Below are 24,859 nucleotides of genomic sequence, written 5' to 3'. Positions count from 1 at the left end.
CATGATGGTGGACCAGTGAGGGGCTCTGCGGTTGTAGGGCACACACTGGCGGTGAGCTGATGACATGTAGGCAAGGAACATGCATAGGCCATTGGTTGCTGTCAACTTGAGGTCAATGGGCTTGCACCATGCTGCAGGAGACTGGCTCATGTGAACCAGGTATCAGAACAAGGATTTGAAAAGGTACAGGTTGCAAGAAAGGTCCCCAGCTCTGACTCCCAATCCTGTTCCCTCCATCCCAACTCTGACCAACCCTACGACTTGCAAACCCAGCTATGCCCTCCAACCCCAGGACTGTGACTGCCATACCCAAACCTTGTGGCCTTCATCTTCTCCGTCGCAACGAATCCCCCCCCAACCTATCCCCTATGGACCGAGCCGAGACCCTCACCCTGCTGCCGCTGCTGTCCTCAATCTGATGCCGCGTCACCAGCCGTAGCTCCCCCTCCAGCACAACCCCAGGACCACTGTAAATAAAGCAGCGAGTCAATGCGATGCCGGAGCCCAGCCCCGACCCCTGTGCCGCTAAGACCCAGCCTGGCCCAACCACGACCTTACCCTCGCGCTACCACCACCCCGAGCCTGCCCCTGTGCCGCCGCCAGGACCCAAACACCGCGCCACCGCCAGGACCCAAACACCGCGCCACCGCCAGGACCCAAACACCGCGCCACCGCCGGGGCCCAGCCCGGACCCTACCCCCGTGGAGCTGCAGCTAGGACCCAGCCCCGACCCTACACCCGTGGCTCCGCCAGGGCCCTCCCCTCCCCCGTGGCTCCGCCAGGGCCCTCCCCTCCCCCGTGGCTCCGCCAGGGCCCTCCCCTCCCCCGTGGCTCCGCCAGGGCCCTCCCCTCCCCCGTGGCTCCGCCAGGGCCCTCCCCTCCCCCGTGGCTCCGCCAGGGCCCTCCCCTCCCCCGTGGCTCCGCCAGGGCCCTCCCCTCCCCCGTGGCTCCGCCAGGGCCCTCCCCTCCCCCGTGGCTCCGCCAGGGCCCTCCCCTCCCCCGTGGCTCCGCCAGGGCCCTCCCCCGTGGCTCCGCCAGGGCCCTCCCCTCCCTCGTGGCTCCGCCAGGGCCCTCCCCTCCCCCGTGGCTCCGCCAGGGCCCTCCCCTCCCCCGTGGCTCCGCCAGGGCCCTCCCCTCCCTCGTGGCTCCGCCAGGGCCCTCCCCCGTGGCTCCGCCAGGGCCCTCTCCCGTGGCTCCGCCAGGGCCCTCCCCCGTGGCTCCGCCAGGGCCCTCCCCTCCCCCGTGGCTCCGCCAGGGCCCTCCCCTCCCCCGTGGCTCCGCCAGGGCCCTCCCCCGTGGCTCCGCCAGGGCCCTCCCCCGTGGCTCCGCCAGGGCCCTCCCCTCCCCCGTGGCTCCGCCAGGGCCCTCCCCTCCCCTCCCCTCCCCCGTGGCTCCGCCAGGGCCCTCCCCCGTGGCTCCGCCAGGGCCCTCCCCCGTGGCTCCGCCAGGGCCCTCCCCTCCCCCGTGGCTCCGCCAGGGCCCTACCCCCACCCTACCCTACCCTACCCTACCCTACCCCCGTGCCGGCGCCCAGCGCTCCAGGAGTCGCTCGCGATAAACCGGAGCGACCCGCAGACGATCTTCGCTGTAGATACGGCTCATGGTGCGACCGGAAGTTGCAACCACTTCCGGCGGATGTAAGCCCGGTGGCTGAGTGTGGGCCAGGGGTGAGGCCCGTTGCCATGGAGGCGCCGGGACTGCGGCTGCTGCCGGCCGAGCCCCGGGACCGCGGCTCGCAGCGCTGCCGCCTGGGGCCCCGGGCTCTGGCAGCGCTCGGCGTGCGGCTGGGCGGCCCGCTGCGGGTGTGTGTGGCGGACGGCGTGGCCCTCTGCACCGCCTGGCCCCGAGCTGACCGCGCCGACGGCTTCTTGCAGCTGGATGCCAAGTGCGTGAGCCCGGGCTTCCCGGCGGCTGTGCCCCGCGGCCTGAGCCTGGGCCTCGGGCAGTTGCAGCCCGTCGGTTGCAGCCGTGCCCGGCGGGTGGGCGTGCGGGCGGTGGTGTCCGAGGGGGCCGGCGACCCCCGGACGCAGCCGCAGCTGCTTCGCGGTCTGCTGAAGGGCGTCTACCTGAGCGCCGGGCTGGTGGTGCGACTGGCAGGCCCTGAAGCCTCGGCCTGTGCTGGCGGCCTGCTGCAGCTCGAGGTCTGCTGGCTGGATCCGCCGACCGCCGGAGCTGCGCTGCTCACGGCCGGGGCCGAGGTGGAGGTGGCCGAAGTGCTGAGCCCGGAGAGGTACCGGGCGGAGGCCCGAGGCTCGGCCGAGGCCTTGGAGCCGGGCTCCAAGCCTGCTCTCGCCTCGCTTCGAGAGGCGCTGGCCTGGCCGCTCCTCTACCCCAAGGCTTCGGCGCGCCTGGGCCTGCGCTGCCCGGGAGGAGTGCTGCTGTTCGGGCCGCCGGGCGTGGGCAAGACGTGGCTGCTGCGCCGCCTGGCCCTGGAGCTGGGCGCCTCGGTCATCGAGGTCTCGGCCTCGGCGCTGCTCGGCCCGCGGCCCGGGGACAGCGAGCGCCGACTGCGGCGTCTCTTCGGCCGAGCGGGAGCCGAACGCCGGCCTTGCCTGCTCTTCATCGACCAGCTGGACGCCGTGTTTCCCCGGAGAGCGGCTCGGGGCCGAGGCGCTGAGCACCGGCTCCTGGCCCAGCTTCTCGGCCTCCTCGACAGCCCGGAGCGCAGGACCTTCGCGCTGGTGGGCGCCACCGACAGGCCCGAGGCCTTGGACCCCGCGTTGAGGAGGCCCGGACGGTTTGATCGAGAGGTGAGGGCGGCAGGGCTTGGAGGAAGGGGAGATGGAGGGCGAACAACCGTGGATGTGATTCTGTGTAGGTGTGTCTGTGTGGTCACAGTAAGGAAGAGCGTTGGTTCTACAATAACCTGGTTTTTGAGAGGAGCCTGAGCTTGTTCCCCTGGCCTGTCTCCTCTCTGCACTCGTGGTTCTCTCAGAGCTGTTTGGGGTTGGTCAGCAGTTGTTCTCAACCTTCCCCCCCACTCACAAATCATCTTAAGTAATCCCTTACTAACCACAGACACTCTATCCCACAAGAATATTTCCTCACTCTTCCTGAGGTGATGTTATTATTCTTCCCCCAAAACTTTTTATTTTAAGATATAACGTTTTCTGTGATTTCCTGTCATATTTTGTCTACTAGTATATTGCCCATAAAGCAAGGTGTTTTGGTCAGTCCAAGCCTGAACTCAGTGCAGGTGCTATGCAATAGGCATGCTTAGTTAGGATAGTTGCAGACAGGCTATTAAAGCAGCTCAAATGTAATGCTGTGCATTACATTGAACACCTGTTGATGCACATGTTATTCAGGCTATAGTACAGCGAATGTACTTAACAATAGCATTTATTGTCATCAGGAAAATGAGCCAAATTTTCCCGCTTAGTCCCCCACTCATGCGGCAGCTTGAAAGGGTCATTGTGGTGCAAATCCAACCGGGTCCCTGACCTACCTCGGAGGTAGTCAGGAAACCCAATTAAACTTACCCAGGATGTAAATGGCCAACCCTGAGACAACAGTGCTGGCGTTACAGGGAAAACCCTGGGTGAAGTGCCTGATGCGATTGGGAGGGGGGGGGGGGTGAGAGAGGAGTCACTGCCGCAGGACCCAGGATGGGGGTGTGAGGTCAATGTGAGGGGGTGGTGCCCTGATCAGCGGGAGAGGGGTCACTCCTGCGGTGGGGAGAGGAGAAGCGTCACTGCCGTGGGTGGGAGAGGAGAGAGGTCGGGGGGGGGGGGGGGAGCAACTGACAGCTGGTGGGGGGGGTGTGCGGGGGAGACTTACTGATAGTTCCCTTGAGTACGTTGGGTGGGCGATTTAATGGGTCGATCTCCCTGCAGCGTAAAAGGTGCTAGAAGCACCTTTGCCCCAGTAATCGCACCTGGGTCCCAGGAGGGCTACCCAGGAGCTGCAGCTTAAAAGTGCCTACTGAGTGTCTGTGGATTCGCCTCCAGCGCTTCTGCAGCCACACAGAACCCTGTTCTAGATCCAAACACGATCAGCTCAAACCTGCTAGCCCAACCCTGTGACCCATAACCCCAGCTCTGTAATCCTAAAAATCACCATCCCACACTTTGACCTTCAATCCCAGGTCTGTGACCCCCCCCCCCAACACTAACCTCCAACTGTATGGTTAATATGGGATTATATCAGGTGGTATGTGAGTTATTTTTAAAAATTAGGTTAAGAACCACTGGGTTAGTGCCCGTTCCAGAGGATGGGACTGCTGGCAGTTGTTGTGGACAGCTTGGGTCAGAAATGTAGCTTCCTTAAAAAATCGAGGATTATGATAGACAACTTTCAAGCTGATCACCAAGATCATTTCAGATTTGCTGTATGACGTAGGAAATTGGAAAAACATTAAAGTAACTTGTATTGAATTTAGCGTGTTTAATGTTGACACATTGCATTAATTCAACTGACCTAAAAATGTTTTGCCACTGATTTTTGTTTGTACTCAGCATCTGATGCCTCTCGTGTCAGTGTCCAACAATAGTCATGCATCATTGATTCTAGATGCACTGATATCTCTTTTCCATGTCGCAATGTCTTTGTGAAACCTTTCACCATCTTCGTCACTGACTACACCAAGATCAGTGGGGAAGAAGTCATTTTCCTGATGACAATAAATGCTATTGTTAAGTTTGTTAAGTACATTCACTATACTATAGCCTGAATAACATGTGCATCAACAGGTGTTCAATGTAATGCACAGCATCTGTACATATGAGCTGCTTTAATAGCCTGTCTGCATCTATGCTAACTAAGCATGCACCTGCACTGAGTTCATGCTTGGACTGACCAAAACACCTTGCTTTATGGGCAATATACTAGTAGACAAAATATGACAGGAAATCACAGAAAAGGTTATATCTTAAAATAAAACAGTGATTAGAAAGCTTTAAGGTTATTTTCATGATCAGCAGCCAAAAGTCTGCAAAATAAATCCAAAAGTGTTCAGGAAGCAAAATCTTTATTGTCCAATGTAATTTATTCATTGCAGGAATATGGAGAGGATGCATTTCCCAATATGCCACATTGCTGCAATATTTGACCGGCTGCCCAAGAAACATTTCTAAATGTCTTCCTGAATCAGGAAATCATGATAAAGCAACACTGTGTGTGGTGCATGTGCCACTGGGCTGTCTCAAAATGGCATAACAAGCTGCTCAATAGCCATCTGAGTGGTAACCTTAGAATAACTAGTTGTCCAGTAAAATAAAGTGATAACAGCATTAACAGAACCTAAAAGCTGGTCAATAACCAGGGAAGAAATGAAGCTCTGTATCTCTGGTATCTTTAACTGATATTTAGTATTGAGCAGGAATACTGTTTATTGAAAATCACCAAGTTGTACAGCACAGAAATGGGCACAATGGCCCATCTTGTCCCATTTACACCAAACCATTTAAATGCATTAATACAATTTCCTATGCCTCAGTATTGGGAAAAGTCACATCCCCATTGCCAAAACACCTTTCATTGATTTCCTCGCACGTGTCCCTCAAATTCCTGTTGACTATTGGAAGGCTTGTGATTAACCCCTGCATGGTGATGGGCCTTCTTTTATCTCCAAGTTCTACCTATTGGCTCTCTTTGGATGATCCTGCAGGGTGACCTCTCTACACATTATTTGTGATGCTCTTTCTAGCCAGCAGAGCGACTCCCTCTCCTCTTTTGCATCCCCCTCTGTCGTGCCTGAAACTCCACAACATTACTGGCTTCTCCCACACAGCCAATGTTTTTGAATATTTTAATATGAGATTTCACATCCAAAGTACAGAGTACCTATGGATAGATGTTAAAATTCTCAAAGATACACGACACTTAAAATCACCAATGCCTGAAGAGGGCGCACAAAATCAGTGAACCGGTGCGGACTCGAAAGGACAACATGGCCTGTTTCCGCTCCGTTAATGGTTATATGGTTATAAATTGCTAGTCCTGCCCTTCACAACCATATTTTTCACTCCTTTATACATACCGGTGATTTGTGGATTAATGGGTTTTGCTCCAGTAACTTTGTTCCATGTATTTATCCAGTTTTATGAGCAGTAAATGTGCCTCTTGGCTATATCATTTCCACCCTAAGATCCAGGGGAGATAGTTTATAAAATTGTGAAAGGAATAGATAAGATCTTCTTTGGCTTGGCTTCGTGGACGAAGATTTATGGAGGGGGTAAATGTCCATGTCAGCTGCAGGCTCGTTTGTGGCTGACAAGTCCGATGCGGGACAGGCAGACACGGTTGCAGGGGAAAATTGGTGGGTTGGGGTTGGGTGTTGGGTTTTTCCTCCTTTGCCTTTTGTCAGTGAGGTGGGCTCTGCGGTCTTCTTCAAAGGAGGTTGCTGCCCGCCGAACTGTGAGGCGCCAAGATGCACGGTTTGAGGCGAGATCAGCCCAAAGGCGGTGGTCAATGGGGCAGGCACCAAGAGATTTCTTTAGGCAGTTCTTGTACCTCTTCTTTGGTGCACCTCTGTCACGGTGGCCAGTGGAGAGCTCGCCATATAACACGATCTTGGGAAGGCGATGGTCCTCCATTCTGGAGACGTGACCCACCCAGCGCAGCTGGATCTTCAGCAGCGTGGACTCGATAAGATAGAAATAGATTATTTACACTGGTAACTGAGACTAGATCTAGGGGTTAGTCCAAGATTCATGGAAGTAAATTTGGGAGATGAGGAATGGCTTCCTCCAGAGAGCGGTTCATCTGTTGAAGGAAGTTGTAGAAACTGTCTCATTAAATGTATTTAAGATGCAGGTAATTTTTTCTGAAGAATAGGGGAATTAAGGTTATGGAGAACAGGTGGGTAAGTGGAGCTGAGTCCATGGCAAGATCAGTTGTGATCTCACAGAGTGGTGGAGCAGGCTCGAAGGGGCAGATGGTCAGCTCCTGCTCCTTGTTCTCAAGTTCTTGAGTTTTTTGGTCGATGCTCATCTTTCAGACAATGCAATCCTGAAAGGGGTTTTAGAACAGCACTTTTCTACTGTGTCCGGCTTAGTCACCTGCCTTTTATTTCCTCTAGATCACAATAGGTGTCCCTACGTTGTTGCAGCGTCAATCCATTCTGGAAGCAGTCACTGCGAGAATGCCTCTGAGTGCTGATGTTAACGTATCCTGGCTGGCAGAAGCAACAAGTGGTTATGTTGGTGCTGACCTGAGGGCCCTGTGTTGTGAGGCTGCACTACAGGTCATCAGACGCAGTTCCCAGGTAAGGAGATGACGTGACAAAATTCAGTAACTACCGGAAACACCAGGTGCTGAAGAAGGATGGGTGAGCAGGGAGTCTCTATCCCAGAGCCCTGATCAGTGGGTTTAACCCAAACAGAATCATGCCATTGGGGGTTTGAGTTAAACAGTGCAGGTGCAACCTCGCGATTGGGCAGATTCCTCACTCCATTGATACATTCACTCCAAGGGATCAACCTTGGTATAACAAGCACAACTAAAAATGAGATGCAACAGCACGACCTGTTGCAAAATGTGCAAGATACCCACCATCAACAAAGCATCGGTCCACCCACATCTGAATACCTTCCTTAACACTGATGGGGCTCACATGAGGGATTAAATGTTGGTCTTCCTGGAGAACAGGTCCTGGAAATCAGATAGAGCTCTAGGAGTTTGCCATGTTCCAACCTGGAGAATCAGGTGTGATTCTGGCCATCCTAGATACAGGATGGAAGATGAAGTGACAGTACCCCACGCATGTCTGGATATGTGGTTCAGTTTGACTCCCGCTGAGACAGCTGGAGTTGGGATTTGTTGCAAGTTTCCCTGCTCATCACTCAGACCAAGGAATGACCGCACCCAAGCTTTGATGTGTGTAGTACTATTGCTAGCCTAACCCTGTCATCTGCAAGGTACTGGGAACTCTGTCCACTCTGGGAATTTCTTAAATTCTCCTCTTCTCCAGCTATTAAACCTCTGGTTTCTTTGAGGAAGGACTCGATCAGGCAGTGGATTTCGATGACAGACTTCCAGGAGGCGCTAAAGGTAGTGTACCCTTCCTCTCTCCGAAGCAGCATTGGCTTGACTGACTTCAGACCCGTCCACTGGGACCAGATCGGTGGCCTGGATCAAGTCAAACTGAAAATAAGGCAGGTAAAGTTTATAAGGCCCTTATCTTTACCCATTCTCTCATTCCCTTCTCCTTGCTCTTGTCCAACCGTGCCATTGTTTCTGGCAGAGCATCGAATGGCCGTTGAAGTTCCCAGAAGCATTTGTGAGGATGGGGGTGAGACCTAGTCGGGGTATCCTCCTGTACGGACCACCAGGCTGTGCAAAGACCACACTGGTGAAGGCCATAGCTTCTAGCTGCCGGTGTTCCTTGTTGTCGGTCAGTGGGGCTGAGCTCTTCTCTCCCTTCGTGGGTGATTCTGAAAAAGCCTTGGCTAAGGTGAGTGTTTACCCAGCTCCCCAGACCGTGTAGATTCTTTGAGCAGCGTCATTCTGTTGCAGTGTATGATTGAATTAATAATAGCGTCACAGTAGATAATAGCCAGTGACCTCTCCAGTCAGACCCCTACCTCCCTCCTGATCTGAGCCGGCCTCGATAGGACATGATTGGCTGATGCGGGTACTGGGGTTTAGATGTTTTAAAGGTGATAGGATAGGATTAAAAAGGAAGGGAGAGTAGCATTACTGGTCAGTGATAGTACCGCAGCTTCAGAAAGGGAGGACACTAAGGGAGTGTCTACTGAGTCAGTGTGGGTGGAAGTCAGAAAAAGGGAGTAATCACTGTACTGGGAGTAGGCTTTAGGCCCATAAATAGCCCTCGGGAAACTAAGGAACAGATAACTAGGCAGACTTTGGAATGGTGCAGAAATAGCAGGATTGTTGTTATGGAAAGGAAGTCTGCTATCAGATCTCAACCTGGGACAGACTAGGAGGGGTTGGGATTGGGGGCTACAGCTTTATCAGGTGCTGTAAGGTAAGAGGAAGAAAGTTTAGGGAAGACATCAGGTATACCTGGAATGCATTGCCAGGATGGTGGAGGCTGGAACAATTGGGGCATTTATGAGTCTCTGACACATGGATGAAAGAAAAATTGAGAGTTATAGGGTAGGGTATAGTTTTACTTTTGGTAGATAAATATAAGCCGGCACAACATCATGGGCTGAAGGACCTGTACTATACTGAAATGTTCTAGGAACCAGTGACTACTCCAGTCAGGCCTCTGCCTCCCTCCCAATCTGGGCTGTTCTCGATAGAAAGGTTCACATTGATGCCCCAGCTCTCCGTAGTTACTCTTATGTATTTCCCGATGTGCCAGTCCCTCTGATACAGAGAGATTTGGGCATCCTCTCCGCTCTGTTAGTTTGTCGTCTCCATCCCTCTGCTCTCTCTGCAGGTATTTCGCCAGGCTCGAGCTGTGTCCCCCTCAATCCTATTCCTGGATGAGATTGATTCAATTGTTGGGTCCCGGTCAAGTGATCCTACAAATGGCCATCGTGTTCAAGAGCGAGTGCTGTCTGTTCTTCTCAATGAGATGGATGGAATCGGTCATCCATTGTCTGAGAGGCGAGGGACTGGGAACAGCACTCTATGCAAAGGGGATCAGTCCAAGGAACAGGCAAGAAAGGTGACTGATTGGAACAGTTGATGTGTGTGTGTTAAATTTACACAAAAACTAGCCCGATTCTCCTGGAATAATGTCTCAAACTGAAATACTACTATGATACTGCATTGCTGGCACAATAATGACCTAATTCAAACAGATTATGGAGAGAAAGAAGCTTGGGAACTAACCTGATGAGGGGAGAATCAGAATCCCAGGATGAAGGAGTGCAGGAGAGGGTATTTGGCCCTAGGTGCCTATTTCCTCCAGCTATCATTTATTTCTTATTAGGACAAGGACAAAGTTCTGAGGGTGTTGGTCAGCTGTCACTTTCTACCTCTGCAGTTTTTTTTTAAATGTTTTATTTTTCACACCATAAACCACATTAACCATGATACATACTTTTTCCTTTTCAAATATATACAGTGCCATTTTCTCCCTCCTCCCATCCCACCCTCCCTACCTCCCCCCTCCCGTCCATTTAAAGTACAAAATCTAGGATACATTAAACCAGTCAAACAATGTTGTCATTCAATAAAAATAAACAAGAAATTCCACTGAGTCAATTCTTTTCATTTCCTTCTCCTTTCGTTAATTTAAGTAGTGAATGTCCCCGGTAGGTTTTCGCTATTGTGTTTCATGTAAGGCTCCCATATTTGTTCAAATATTTCAATATTATTTCTTAAACTATATGTTATTTTTTCTAATGGAATACATTTATTCATTTCTATATACCATTGTTGTATTTTCAAATTATCTTCCGATTTCCAGGTTGACATAATACATTTTTTTGCTACGGCTAGAGCTATCTTTTCTACCTCTGCAGTTGATGGTGTCCCAGGGTGCTGTTGGGTCAGGATTTGAACCCAGTGATAATCGAGGACCAGGCCAGGATAGTGTACCTGCAAGCCAATGTTTTCCTTTGCAGTTGCTGCCTTTCTTTTTAATAAAGATTGTGGGTTTCTCAGATGCTGCTGGTGTGACCTGGGTGAGAGAGGACCAGCCATTCTGCCTAATGTTGGGAAAGTTGGATGCGATGGCAGTCCTTGCATGGTGATCAGCTTCTGAAGTTTTCTTGATTCTGAACTCTTCCATGCAGATGGTGTGTGCTCCATCCCACCTGGCCTGTGCCTTGTAGGTAGTGGCAGGATTGTCAGGAGGTGAAGCATTCACTGCAGGATATCCAGCCTCTGACCTGTTCCAGCCACTGTTGCGTGTATGGCAGAGATTCTAGTCATTTGTAAATCACATTCACGTATTGAGAGTGGTCTCCACCTGATGCTTAACCGACTGCACCACCAATCACCTTACCACCATAGATGCGGACCACAGACTGCCAGCCGGCCGCATGTAGAAATGGGTCGCTACACCTTCTGAGGTGATGAGTGAAAGTGAACATTGTACAATTGACATTGAAGTTCCCTTTGACTGGGTGGTGGATGGCGATCATTTGTGAAGCAGCTGAAGGTGGTTGGGCCACTCCTGCATTTGGGAGAACCAAAGCTGCCTCTGTCTCACACAATCCTGATTGGAAATATATCACCATTCTTTGCTTGTGCCTGGATCTAAATCCTGTTTCTCAATTACCAGAAGACAGCACACCACCATCTTGTCATTAAATGACTTTTCTCGCAACACCAACATGCCTATAAGTGCATTACACTTGAACTTGTAGTTACAATTGACCAGCATCCTGTGGGCATAAGATGTTTAGAAGATTGCCAAAGATAGAACTGAATGGGGTGTTTGTGTGTTCATCTGCAGTAAACTAACCCAGGGTTGGATCTAAATTGCACTCTACACAGTCTCGGGAATGTGATCATCTTGTAGGCAAAGGGGAATTAATCCAGTAATTCTATAATAATAATTTTTAAACATTGATATGTTGATTTATTTTTTGATAATTATTGAACTTTGTAATTTTCCCTTAGTTAGAGTTTCAAGAGATTTGTAACAAAGAAGTAATTGTGATTGCTGCTACAAATCGACCAGATCTCTTGGATGATGCTCTGCTGCGACCTGGGCGATTTGATCAAATCATCTTTGTCCCACCACCAGGTGAAGAGGTAAGTATATTCATGAGATGTTGGTGGGGCACTTCTGCTATAATGGACTATACTGTTGTCAGCTTGTGTCCCATGATTTATCATGCACCCATGTGATGCAGTGGAGGGCATTATTGGGTTCTTTCGGAATGCATCATTCCGATTAAGGGGAGAACCCACTAAAACCCACTAAAATCTTAAACCTTTAGATTCCATGTACCTGTTTTCAGGGACTATCAACGAGCACACATACTCCGTGTCCTGGTTTTCAGTGATTACCAACAAGCACATATACTCTGTGTCCCCGTTTTCCAGGACTGATTTTATACCCAATCACCAGCTGGTCCATACTGGTGTTCATACCGTAGTTTACCCATGGACCCAGTCCAGGGTATATATTATGAAAGGTTAAAAATGGCCAGAGTCCAAAAGGTTGAAGTTAGTCTCCAGTTTAATAAAAACTAATTCTGCAAAGAAAGCTATGACGTCAGAAGTTTGAACAGAATGTGAAGATACAGTAAAGAATGGGTAAAAACATAAGGAAGGGAAAATTGGAGTAAGAGATGAAGCAAGCCAGGAGTGCAAGAGCAGATAGTGGGGGTTTCTATAGATATTTTAAAACAAGTTTAAATAGTGAACATTAATCCCATGGAAAATGAGTCTGGGGAATTAATAATAGAAAATCAGAAAATGACAAATTTTTAAAAATCATTTCCCATCAGTGATCTGTAGAGCTAAAAGAATACTGATGAAGGGTTTTGATCTGTAACATCGACAATTCCCCCACCACCCACTCGCCCCACTGATTGGTTTTTGCTCCTGGAGGTAGTGTTATCCACTGCATCCTAAAGGTGGGTGGCATTAACTCTGCTGCTTGAGGCGCTGAGCATGACTGGGAATGGGGAAGTATGCAGACACAGAATGGTGATAGCAACACGTACGTACGTGTGTGTGTGTGTGTGTGCGCGTGTGTGTGGTGTGTGCGTGTGTGGAGTATCATGGGCATAGTGTGGCTGGTCAAAGGAGAGCTGCCAGAGACTGGAGCAGCTTCTGGAAGTGATGGGGAGGAAGTGGACAATGTCATCCCCATCTGACCCCTGGAAGTGGGGGGGGGGGGTCATCTCAATAAGTAGAAATATCTGTTACACTTAAAAACTTTCCTTGGTACTTTGCCACATTTTCTTTTATAAAGCTACATGATTTTGATGCAGGAGTTGCTCTGTGAAGAGACATGGCATGAAGCAGTGTGTCATTTGTTATTGGTTCATGTGAGCTTCAGATTGAATGGGGTTTTTGTCAGTGGCCCCATTTAAAGACACGGTAGATCCCTGCTTTCAGGAACTCTGGAAATGGCTCCAGATGGATTTCAATGAATGAGTTTCAATGTTTACAAAACGCCTGAAATTTGGGGTGGGAGACAGAAAGCTGAAAGGAACAGTTAGTGAAGTTAACTTGTCAAAGCAAAAAATTTGGAAGGTCTTCATCATGATACTGTACTTTAACAAAGCTCTTTGAACAATTCCGGGTAACCGAGTAAAGGCACCACAGAATGAAAAGAAGGGAAGTCAGTGGCCAACTGACTTGGGATCTTTGAAGACTAATAAAAGTGAGGTAGTACAATTGTGCATCTAACTTGTGCTTGTATGTGCCGTTTGGCACAGATCTGTGTTGTACAGAGCCCTTCCTAACCTCTCTGGCACAGAAATGTAGCAACCAACTCATTTATTCAAGAAACCAAAGGAGCAAATCAGTGGGAAAGTGCTTGGGCAATTCATTTTGTGATGGTCTCTATACTGTATTTTTCTTGGCTGCTAATCAACATTTTTATTACACATTAGACAAGACTTTCTATTCTGAAGATTTGCACTTCCAAAACACCACTGGATGGTGTGTGCCTGAGGGAGCTAGGAGCTGAGACTGCAGGATTCACTGGAGCAGATCTACAGAATTTATGCAAGGAGGTGAGTGTGGGATTGTAGGGCCTGCAGCAGAAATCAGACATGCTCAATGAACAGAGGAAACCAAGGGCAGCTGAATCCAAAAACTCGAAGGGACGCAGGCAGGTGTTGGGGTTGGGTGAATTGCGGAATGTGCACCATAGTGTGGTTTAGGCAAGGCTGGAGCATGTGAGATGAGGACTTACTGCCCTGTACACAAGTACAATGCATAGTTGCCTGAAATTCTTGTTTGTTGCAGCCCAAGATGCATCAACTAGAATAATAAATTACCACAATATTGCCAAGACAGACAAAGTGGGAACAGACAAGTCAGGCCAAACAATATTAAGCTCAGGAATTTTCAACCAGTTATACTGCAAGAAAAGACCAGAAGACCTCTGTACCATCAAAAATTCATTTTCTATCCAAATAGCTATCTTTGGCTTGGCTTCGCGGACGAAGATTTATGGAGGGGGTAAAAGTCCACGTCAGCTGCAGGCTCGTTTGTGGCTGACAAGTCCGATGCGGGACAGGCAGACACGGTTGCAGCGGCTGCAGGGGAAAATTGGTGGGTTGGGGTTGGGGGTTGGGTTTTTCCTCCTTTGCCTTTTGTCAGTGAGGTGGGCTCTGCGGTCTTCTTCAAAGGAGGTTGCTGCCCGCCGAACTGTGAGGTGCCAAGATGCACGGTTTGAGGCGAGATCAGCCCACTGGCGGTGGTCAATGGGGCAGGCACCAAGAGATTTCTTTAGGCAGTCCTTGTACCTTTTCTTTGGTGCACCTCTGTCACGGTGGCCAGTGGAGAGCTCGCCATATAACACGATCTTGGGAAGGCGATGGTCCTCCATTCAGTTTAATTGTTGATATTACAGTAGTTTATTGATGTGCTCACATATTACAGTAAGCATTTCTATATCTGCTGCTCTTTAATTTAAATGAATACAATAAAACTCTAAAACTTTCATTGAAAAAGCAGTGCAAAATAAGAACAGGAGAAAAGATCAAGAAAGGGACATGGCTGTCTCCTACATTCCTCCACAACTCTCCATGAATACAGTTCATGGCCCAAATGTCCACCTAAAAATTATGATGCAAAGTGTAAATCTGCAGATGGGCTCTCAAAGATGGGCTATCAAAGTTAACAGATTCCTTGCAAATCAAACTAACCAACTTTCCTTTGACTTCTGTGGAAAAAGTATTCATTTTCCTATCGTGTCTGAAAGTGTCAGCGCTGCCTTGCTATTTTCTGTCTTTTTGATTCTGCCATGTTTACTTTACTGAGGTAACTTTTTTTTAACTGAGGTAAATATTTTCATCCATGAATAAACTTTCAATAGTCAGTCTGGTAGTTGTTCAAAATACCAGTGACATTTAGTATTGAAACGAAGTACATAGAGTGCAGTTTATTGTTAGAGACTATGTTCTAACAGGCCATACTCCATTTTATTTTTAAAATTCACCCTGGGCCACATAAAAAGGGGCAACAGGCTGCAGTTGGCCTGGGGGCTGTAGTTTGGCCACCCCTGAGTTATAGCAAGAACAAAAATGAGATTTACGTAGTGCGGACAGATTCTTTTGGGGGTCCTGGAACTGGGATGTTCAAGAGCCTGATAGCTGTTGGGTAAAATAAAATGTTGTTTTTGAACCTTTGCTGGACTTCAGGTTTCTATACTTTCTGTGACCAGGTTGATATTGGCTGCCTCCCTGAGGAGATGTCTGCAACAGACAGGTTGATGTCTGTGATAAACCTGGCTCAGTTTGCCACTTTCTGCACCCTTCTGCCTTGGGGTGCCTGTGTTGATGGTCAACAGGAGGAGGTGATGTTGCAGAGCCACACTGATTGGGATCTGCCAATGAGGAAGTCTCGGATCCAGATGTAGAATCCCTGATCCCAGATTTTGATTATTAGTTTTGCTGGTATGATGAGCTTCAGCCAATGAATAACAGCCAAGCATAGGTGTTCTTGTGGTCCAGGTGCTCTAGCAGAGTGGAGGACCAGCAAGATGGTATCTGCCATTAATCAGTTGTGATAACAGGTGGGTCCAGGTCCTTCCAACTCGACCAGTCCTGCAGCATCCATGGGAGGTAAAGATATACTACTGACATTTCAGGCCTGAGCACTCTTTCAAGGAATGTGCAAAGAACAATCAAGCACCTCGACTCTGCTGCAATAGCATGGATCTCTCAGAGGCCACCCATTTCAATTCTCCGTCCCATTCCCTTATTACTGACGTGTCCATTCATGGTCTCGTGCATGGCCAGACTGAGACCACACCCAAATTGTGGAACAGCACCTCATCTTCTGTCTGGGCACTCCAACTGGATGGCATTAATATTGACCTCCAGTTTCTGTTAACCACCCTCCTTCCCCCATTGCCTTTCTCCAAGCTCTCTCTCTCTCTCTCTCTCCACTTTTCCCTCTGTCTCCTTTCACAGAATCAAAATCAATTCTCACCTCTCTCCTTATCATATTCAGTTAACATCTTTTGTTGGCCTGGTCTCCTCTGCCAGCCAGTCTTGTCTTCATTCTGACGCCTTCTTGTTCTTTGCTTATTCAATTAAGAAGGGCTCAGACTGGAAAAGTTGGTTACATATATTTACCTCCTGTGGGTGCTGCAAGACCAGCTGAGTTCCTCCAGCATTTCTGTTTTTACTACCATCATAGCATCTCCAGACTTTTGTGCTTCACTCGTTCCTGAGACGTGTTGACTTGCTCCATAACCAACCTCTCAAAACACTTCATCACAAGAGTTGTAAATGCCACTGGCCAGTAGTCATGCCAACTTCCCCACCTAAACAACAAAGTAATGCTGAGTGGGAACAGTGGATAGCCTAGTTTGTTCACAATGACTTTTCTTGAGGGAAATACATCTTTGCTAACATGGGAATGGACAACATTGGTAGAGATATTGATTGATGAATGCATTCAGTTTGTTGAAATGGAGCAAGAGGGTTGTAAATGGATTCTTCTGGCCTGAGATAAGTGCAGCAATTGAACTGAGGAGTGTCCTGTGATATTGCACTGTTCAGTGGTGCTGTGTTACTTTGGAACAGCCATTTATAGAATTTTTTTTTTATGTGGCCTCACACATATCCCTGAACCACTGATGACCTCTGTAAATCCAATTCACTGCAGATAATGGTCATGCGAAAAGCAACAACCTGGAAATACATGCTTTGTTAGGTATCCCCTGTCCCCTCCTGCCTCAAGCCATCTTCTTCCATTATGACCTGTGTCTCAGCTCATCATCCCACATTTCCAGCAGAGATGGTCACCTCGAGTTCTCTCTCAGGAGCTGACTCGTCAGGCAGCAACAGTCCAGTCAGACAGGCTACTTGGGGTGGTGGAGAATGTTCTGCCATTTCAGGGGTAGGTGAGAGCACGTTACAGTATATCAGGTGTCTCACACTAGGTAAGGACTGTGGATCAGGTGTCGCATATCAGATTTCCACCTGAGCAGCCGGGAGCTAGCTGAGTTATTACAACAGCACAGGAATAGTTCATGACACGAGCTTTTGACTTGGTCTAGAACAGGGTAGCTGAAGATGATAGTGCAGTGCACCAGTAGCTGGACCTGATAGTCTAGTGCACCAGTAGCTGGACCTGATAGTCTAGTGCACCAGTAGCTGGACCTGATAGTCTAGTGCACCAGTAGCTGGACCTGATAGTCTAGTGCACCAGTAGCTGGACCTGATAGTCTAGTGCACCAGTAGCTGGACCTGATAGTCTAGTGCACCAGTAGCTGGACCTGATAGTCTAGTGCACCAGTAGCTGGACCTGATAGTCTAGTGCACCAGTAGCTGGACCTGATAGTCTAGTGCACCAGTAGCTGGACCTGATAGTCTAGTGCACCAGTAGCTGGACCTGATAGTCTAGTGCATCAGTAGATGGAGTTGTTAGATTATTAATGCCTCTCTAGTAGGGGGATTTAACCAATTAATAAAGCAATCTTGGAATATAACTCCCTTCAAAACCCAGCTAGTTCAATAAATTGGTAAAGGAATCTGCCCCCACCACCCCAACTGTGTGACTGCAGATCCATGGTGATTGAATTTAAACTGTTTTCTCAGTTTGGGGATGGATCAGAGTGTACCACAAGTCCTGGCTGTTTGACACCATGTAATCCTGTGAAACTTTCTGTTTGCACGAACTGTAACTGAATATATATTTATTGTGCCTTTTATTTGATGCTGTCTTGGCATGTTGTGGTAATTTAATTCTGCTGTAGTGAGTGTGTCTCAAGTATCTGTTTGGCTGAAGCATATGAGAATTTTGATGCATTTGTTCATTGTATTTGTGAAAACGACGTCTGTCACATTCTTATAAATGAAAAACGTATTGAAGGTTATGCTCTCTATTTGCTGCATTAGACTCCTTTACCCATCAATCAGCCATCGCACACTGTGCACAGAACATTTTGGAGAACCAGGGTTCCTTGGCTTTTGCCGACTGTCTCTGAGAGGCCTCAGCACCTGCACAACATACCAGGAAATAGAACCATAGAATATTACAGCACAAAAAACAACCCTTTGGCACTTCTAGTCTGTGCTGTGCTGTTATCATATACCTGTCCAAATTTTTCTTAAACATTAAAATTGGGCCCAAATTCTCTCACTACCTGGCAGCTCATTTCACACTCCCACTACTCTGTGAAGAAGTTCCCCTAAACTTTTTTCCCTTTCACCCTTAACCTATGTCCTCTGGTTTATATTGCATCCAACCTCAGTGGAAAAAGCCTAATTGTATATACTCTGTACCCTTCATAATTTTGTATACCTCATTCTTATACGCTCCAGGGAATAAAGTCCTAACTTGTTTCATCTTTCCCTGTAACTCACTTCCTGAAGTCCTGGCAACATCTGAGTAAAGCTTCTCTGCACTCTTTCAATCTTACTGATATCCTTCCTGTAGTTAGGTGACCAGAACTGCACACAACTCAATACTTTGATTTATGAAGGCCCATATGCCAAAAGCTTTCTTTACAACCCTGTGAAGACATTTTCAGAAAATTATATATTTATATTCCCAGATTCCTCTATACTGCTGCACTCCTCAATGCTTTACCATTTACTGTGTTTGTCCTTTCTTGGTTTGTCCTTCCAAAATGCAGCACCTCACACTTATTTGCATTAAATTCCATCTGCCATATTTCAGCCAATTTTTACAGCTGGTCCAGATCCTTCTGCAAGCTTTGAAAACCTTTTTCGCTGTCCACAACGCCTCCAATCTTTGTTTCTTCATATCATCATATGCAAACTTGCTGATCCAATTTACCACACTATTATCCAGATCAATGATATAGATGATAAACAACAATGGTCCCAGTGAACATCACCAGTCACAGGCCTCCAGTCCAAGAAGCAGTCATCCACTCCCATTCTCTGGCTTCTCCACTTTGGCCAATGTAATCTGTTTACTTCTTCACCATGATATCTGAGCGTCTGAACCTTCCTGACTAACCAACTGTTTTGGACTTTGTCAAAGCCTTACTAAAATCCATGTAGACAAAATCCACAGCCTTTGGTATCTTCCTCGAAAAACTCTACAAGATTGGCTTGTGCATGATAGGCCATGTTTACAATGTTGACAATCCCTAATCCATCTCTGGCTATCCAAATACTTGTATATCCGATCTCTTCGAACATCTTCCAATAATTTACCTACTACTGATGTCAGGCTTATTAGCCTTTAATTTCAAGGGTTACTTTTGGAGTCTTTCTTAAACATGAGCTACTCTCCAGCACCACAGCTGTGGCTAAGGACATTTTAAATATTTTGCCAGGGCCCCTACAATGTCTACACTAGCCTCCCTCAGGGTCCATGGGCACACCTTATCAGGCATTGGAGATTTAACCATCCTTATTTGCTTTAAGAAGCAAGCACTTCCTCCTCTATTATGTGTATAGATTCCATGACCTCACTGCTTGTTTTCTGTGCCAGTTTCCGAAGTAAGTACTGATGCAAAAAATCAATTTAAGATCTCCCTCATTTCTTCTGGCTCCAAACATAGCTGACCACTTTGATCTTCAAATGGACTAATTTTATCCATTACTAACCTTTTGCTCTTAATATACCTGTAGAAACCCTCAGTATTTTCCTTCATGTCCTTTCCTTTTTTCTTTCATTTTTATACTCAAGTACTTCATTTACTCTTTGTTCCCTATATCTGCTGTATGCCTCTCTCTATCTTAACCTGATCCCCAATATCTCTCCAAAGCCAAAATTCCCAATGCATGTTAAGTTTGCCTTTAATCTTGACAGGAACATACAAACTCTATTCTCAAAATGTTGCCTTTTAAGGTCCTCCACTTAACTCGCACACCCTTGCCAGAAAGCAACTTATCACAATCCATGCTTTCTGGATCCTTTCTTATTTCCTCATAATGGCCTTTCTCCAATTTAGAATCTCAACCCGAGGATCAGACCCATAATTCTCCATAATTAGTGGCATTATGATCACTGGACCCAAAATGTTCCCCTACACATACTCTTGTCATCTCTCCTGTCCAGTTCCCTAATAGGAGATCCAGTATTGCACTCTCTCTAGTTGGTACCTCTATATGTTGATTTAGAAAACTTTACTGAACACATTTGTCAAGCTCCAAGCCACCCAGCCCTTTTACAATATGGGAGTCTCAGTCAATACGTGGGATGTTAAAATCTCCTACTATCACAACTTTGTTTCCTGCAGCCGTCTGCTCTCTTCCCGCAGATTTGCTCCTCAAATTCTCGCTGGCTATTGGATGGTCTATAATACAACTCCATTAACGTGGTCATATCTTTCCCATTCCTCACCTCCACCCATATAGTCTCAATAGACGAGCCCTCTGGTTTGTCCTGTCTGGGCATAGCTGTGATATTTTCCCTGACAAGCAATGCCACTCCTCTCCCTTTCATCCCTCCTGCTCTCTCTCACTCTGAATCTCAGAACATTGCCCCCCCTGCAGCCAAGTTTCACTAATGGCCACAATGTCATAATTCCACATGCCAATGCATTCTCCAAGCTGTCTGCCTTTCCAACAATACTCCTTGCATTGACACAGATGTACCTGAGAACATTTCCACTACATTCGACCCTTTGATTTTAGAGTTTACATGGCAGTCTTTTCCTCCTCCTCTCCACTATCTGCTCTGGTTCCCATCCCTCTGCAAATCTAATTTAAATTCCCCCTCCCCAACCCCCATCAGAACAGCACTAGCAAACCCTCCAGTTCATCCTATTGGAACAGGGCCCGCCTTGCCTGGAAGAGAGCCCAATGATCCAGAAACCTGAAGTGCTCCATCCTGCACTATCTCTTTAGCCATGTGTTACCCTGCATTATCCTATTTTTAACCCCACTAGCACGTGGCACAGGTAGCAATCCTGAGATCACAACCCTGGAGATCATGTCCTTCAACTTGGCGCCTAACTCCCGGTGCTCTCTTTGCAAAACCTCATCATTCTTCCTACCCACGTCATTGGTTGGTACATGAACCACAAAATCTGTTGCTCACCCTCCCTCCCGAGAATAACCTCACTTCATCCTTCAGGATCTAAGCTCCTTGAAGTTACTGCAAGAACCCCGCTATGTTTATTATTGGTTCCAACTTCCCGTCCTCATCAAAGATTTTCCTGAATGTTTTACCTTCACACTGCACACTGTCGACTCAGGCCTTGCAGCAGCCTCGGAGAAGTCCCCAATCTCTGACCAACTTCTCAGTCACCCATCCCTTCTCTCTCTGGCCTTGCTGAGTGCAGGACGCTCTGCTATCTTGCAAGGGAGATAGAAAAGGGTTAGGGTGATGTGGGCCAAACACAGCAAATGGACCTCGCTCAGGAAGGCAACTTGATTAGCACAGATGAGTTGGTCCGAAAGGCTAGTTGCCATGTTGTAGAACTCTGATTCTGCAGATGTTTAATGTCCACCTCCTCTTCCTGACAGGCTGCCTTATTGGCTCTGCAAGAAACTGGGCTTGATGCTGCAGCTGTGAAACACAGTCACTTCACCGCAACTCTCCACAGTTTTAAACCTTCTTTGACTGACGAGCATTTGGCATTTTATCACAACCTATTCTCAGCCAAGGACCCAGAAATGTGTGGGGACTTTGATCCCAGAGTACATAACCCTTAACCTTTGCTGATCCCAAAGAGTGACTTTTGTTGGATTAAGATTGGGCAAAAGATGAAAATCAATACTTTAAAATGTATTTAAATTTTTTTTATAACTGCTGAAGCCTTTTTTGTACTCCCAGTTGAAAGCATGGCTTTGTAACATAGAATTGTGAAAAATGGTATAAAATGTCGAGTGAATACCCATGTGTAATACGATTGCAATTCAATCTGACTGTTTTAATATAAATTTAGCAGGAGTTGCAAGTGTTTGTAAGGAGCAGAGGTGCAGGGATAGTCTCAGGCCCTGTCCCACTGAGCATTGGCTGGGTGGCATTTGGGCAAATGGATGATAGAGGGGGGGGAATCCTCCAGAGAGTGGGACGAGTTGTGCATTTTGGGGAAGGGTTTATGCTTACCTCCTAGTGGAACCACAATCCCCTTGAGATGTAACCAGCAGGACAGTACATAATGGCTGTTTGTAACTTGGAACAGAGAGAGATGGCTAAGTTTGAGAGCAGGGTGGGGTGGGGGAGGGTGGATAGCTGGAGGCTGCACCAGGCAGGGGAAGACAGCAATGTTCTGTGGAGCTGAGCAGAGATAGCTGAGGGAGGGAACATTCATGTTAGTGGGGGTGAGAAGCAATCCTTTGGAAAGTGTTGCAGTGCTTTTCTTTGCAGGTCCTCGGCACTCCCCTCCCATGGGGCTAACATTTCTTGGCGTCAATGTCACTGGCACCAGGACCTCTCTCCTTTGTTTCCCACTGACACTTCTGCATCTTCTTCTCGTGCATGCTGTCCCCAGCTTTGCATCAATCTCTTTTCCCAGCTTGTCAACAGCCCTCCAACCCTACAGGGGCCATGTCCCTGCTGTTTGATAATCAATCCCTAACCATGTGTAATATTGTTTACATCCAGAGTGCCTTGTTCCACTAACCATATGGGTTCTGATTTAGCCCCTTTGATGCTGAGCCGCTTGCAATGTATTCTTCATGAGTAACCTTGGGTTAACAATTGACTATATTCCCCATGGCAATGTTTTCCTTCCAAGACTGGGGCCTTGACTTCAAGTGCAGTCACTCTCTCCCACCCCTTCAGTTCAGACTTGGGCCCTGGAACCGGTGGCTCTGAAGAAACAAATGGATGGCCAGTGAGTTGGTGAAGGTGAGTGAGTGCTGAATGGTTCCACAGTGGTGGCGAGGCTGATGATGGGCTGGACTGCATTGTCCAGCTAGTGTTAAATAGTGTTCTGCATGGTCAGCTGATTGCACTGAACCTGTTTGACAAGAGGTGCAATTCATTCTTCAGCACCAAAGTTTGGGTGTTGCCTGGTCCAAGAAGTGTTAGCTGTATCTAATAAAAATATCAAAGCTTTGGAAACTTAGTACTTGGAGAAGCATCTGTGCAAAGGGAGGCAGTGGATACCTCCTTTCAGACTGGGGAAGAGAGAGAGGTTGGTTGGCAGTAGGCGAAAAGGTGAGGAGACATGTGGAACAAAGGCCTGTAAGAACCAAGTGTAACAAAGCAAGGTTCATGCAGAGAAATTCTATGTAAATGTGACTGAAAACAAGAAAGAAAACAGAGACTGGATGTTGAGATTAAAAGTGAATGACATACACATTTCAGTTAAATTGGATACTGGAGCACAAATTAATGTAATATAAGAGAATAATTTAATGAAGATTAAACCGATGTATGGAACAAAAGTGAAGGTGATAGGATATTCAGGTACCGATATACCAGTGCAAGGAGAATGCATGGCCAAAGTGAAACACAAGAACAAAGAGCACATGCTAGCATTCATCATGGTACCAAAGGATGTACAGGCCATACTAGGTTTAACAGCCTGTGAGAAGCTGAACCTGATAAAAAGAGTCCTCGTTGTGGAAAGCAAAGGAGAGACAGTCTATGATGAACTCATGAAAGAGTACAATGACCTATTTCAGGGTCTAGGCTGCCTTCCAGGAGAACACACGATCAGAGTGGATAAACGTGTGCCACCGATAATACATCCATGCAGAAAAGTTCCATTTGCACTTCAAAAGCAACCAAAGGCAGAATTGGACAGGATGGAAAGCCTGAACGTGATTCAGGAGATAGATGATCAAATGGAGTCGGTGAGTTCACTCGTCATTGTGGACAAAAAGAATGGAAAGCTTAGAATTTGCCTGGATCCAAGAGAGAACATTTTAAGCTTCCATGACTGATTCCACCTGCATTGAATTCGCCCATCGTTATTGAATGAAGATCTACCGGGACCAATGCCTGAAGAGGGAGCACAAAATCAGTGAACTGGTGCGGACTCGAAAGGCCAACATGGCTGTTTCCGCTCCGTAAATGGTTATATGGTTATAATAGTCAAGTTTATTTGTCATCTGATTGTACAAGTACAAACTGGAAAAAGTGTTCTCCGTTCCTTGGTGCAAAACATGCAGGCACTCAACCAGACAACACACATGCAGGACAAGTATTCATTTTTATAAATAAATATTGTTTTGTATGAATGAGAATCTCGGATGGTCAGTGTGAGCTGTTCCTTTGGTTGTTCAGCATTCTCACTGCCTGTAGAAAGAGACTGTTCCTCAGCCAGATGGTGCTGGCTCTGATCCTCCTGTATCTCTTCTCTGACAGGAATAGCTGGAAGGTGCTGGGTGCAAGGGGTCCTTCATGATTTTGCATGCCCTTTTCAGATAGAAGATCCTGGTAGATCATGTAAATGAGGGGGAGGAAGACTCCAGTGATCCTCTCTGCCACTCTTGTGGTCCTGTGGATTGACATCCGGTCCATTTCTCTGTAGCACCTGTACCATACTATGATGCAGCCGGCTAGGGCGCTCTCGATAGTTTGACATGATAGTGGCTGGTAGTCTTGCCCGCTTCAAGTCTTCAGATAGGATGAGTTAGAGTGAGGTGATGGGGAAGAGCTCAAACTGTGGCTGCACTACTGGCTGGTGGGAGTTCAATAGCCAGCACGGTCGGTGCGAGCCCTTCCAGTCCACTGCTGCCCAAATACCCCAATTAACCTACCAACCCTACATGTCTTTGCAAGATGGGAGGTGTGGTGAATGTCTACCAAGCTGCCTGTCTCTCCTCTGGCGAGCCTTGCTGTACTAACATTGGCTGTGCATTAATCTCTCCTGTTAAGGACACTCCCCTTGGATATAACTGTATATGCATCTATTGTCTCATTATTGTACCATGAGTTTCTGCTAATAAAAGCTATGATTATTGTTTGA

The 24,859-nt window shown here is 47.7% G+C and overlaps 4 protein-coding genes across 7 annotated transcripts in view; 1 reads left to right on the top strand and 3 right to left on the bottom strand.

Moving 5' to 3' along the window:
- arpin (actin related protein 2/3 complex inhibitor) overlaps nucleotides 1-2,823 on the bottom strand; it is a 10,820-nt gene extending 7,997 nt beyond the window's left edge. Inside the window, exons 1-2 of one of the 2 annotated variants that reach the window (XM_069911378.1) lie at nucleotides 2,553-2,823; nucleotides 392-467 (exon numbers count right to left, since the gene is read on the bottom strand). In XM_069911378.1, the coding sequence (XP_069767479.1) occupies nucleotides 392-467; nucleotides 2,553-2,563 (87 nt within the window). In that variant the 5' untranslated portion in view covers nucleotides 2,564-2,823. Of the gene's footprint in view, nucleotides 1-391; nucleotides 468-1,516; nucleotides 1,629-2,552 lie in introns of those variants that run through there. The other variant, XM_069911377.1, reaches the window with a different exon arrangement.
- The window catches only part of LOC138749666 (AP-3 complex subunit sigma-2), a 356,312-nt gene that overhangs the window by 47,339 nt on the left and 284,114 nt on the right, over nucleotides 1-24,859 (bottom strand). The gene's annotated exons all lie outside the window — the stretch shown is intronic.
- On the top strand, nucleotides 1,668-24,859 carry afg2b (AFG2 AAA ATPase homolog B). Of its 2 annotated transcripts, XM_069911353.1 has the most exons (8): nucleotides 1,668-2,750; nucleotides 7,022-7,207; nucleotides 7,942-8,100; nucleotides 8,186-8,395; nucleotides 9,350-9,580; nucleotides 11,488-11,622; nucleotides 13,440-13,562; nucleotides 21,459-24,859. In XM_069911353.1, the coding sequence occupies exons 1-8, from the start codon at nucleotides 1,683-1,685 to the stop codon at nucleotides 21,645-21,647; spliced, it is 2,301 nt and encodes a 766-aa protein (XP_069767454.1). In that variant the 5' UTR covers nucleotides 1,668-1,682; the 3' UTR covers nucleotides 21,648-24,859. The 2 variants fall into 2 exon arrangements, with proteins under 2 accessions (XP_069767454.1, XP_069767455.1); XM_069911354.1 differs by lacking the exon at nucleotides 8,186-8,395.
- slc30a4 (solute carrier family 30 member 4) overlaps nucleotides 17,835-24,859 on the bottom strand; it is a 50,724-nt gene continuing 43,699 nt past the window's right edge. The window contains exons 8-9 of the mRNA XM_069911364.1: nucleotides 21,162-21,287; nucleotides 17,835-18,008 (exon numbers count right to left, since the gene is read on the bottom strand). Coding sequence (XP_069767465.1) covers nucleotides 21,184-21,287 — 104 coding nt within the window. The 3' untranslated portion in view covers nucleotides 17,835-18,008; nucleotides 21,162-21,183. The remainder of the gene's footprint in view (nucleotides 18,009-21,161; nucleotides 21,288-24,859) is intronic.

Source organism: Narcine bancroftii, chromosome 14, assembly GCF_036971445.1.
Source record: "Narcine bancroftii isolate sNarBan1 chromosome 14, sNarBan1.hap1, whole genome shotgun sequence".
NCBI classification, from domain to species: domain Eukaryota; kingdom Metazoa; phylum Chordata; class Chondrichthyes; order Torpediniformes; family Narcinidae; genus Narcine; species Narcine bancroftii.
The sequence above is the reverse complement of the archived record's forward strand: the minus strand, read 5'-3'. Positions and strand labels throughout refer to the sequence as shown.

Bases quoted from the DNA above. Each gene is read 5' to 3' on its own strand.
- afg2b (XM_069911353.1), top strand. From the start codon at position 1,683: ATGGAGGCGCCGGGACTGCGGCTGCTGCCGGCCGAGCCCCGGGACCGC. The intron at 8,396-9,349 runs GTGAGTGTTTAC...CTCTCTCTGCAG, and splicing joins CTGAAAAAGCCTTGGCTAAG to GTATTTCGCCAGGCTCGAGC. The intron at 11,623-13,439 runs GTAAGTATATTC...ATTACACATTAG, and splicing joins TCCCACCACCAGGTGAAGAG to ACAAGACTTTCTATTCTGAA.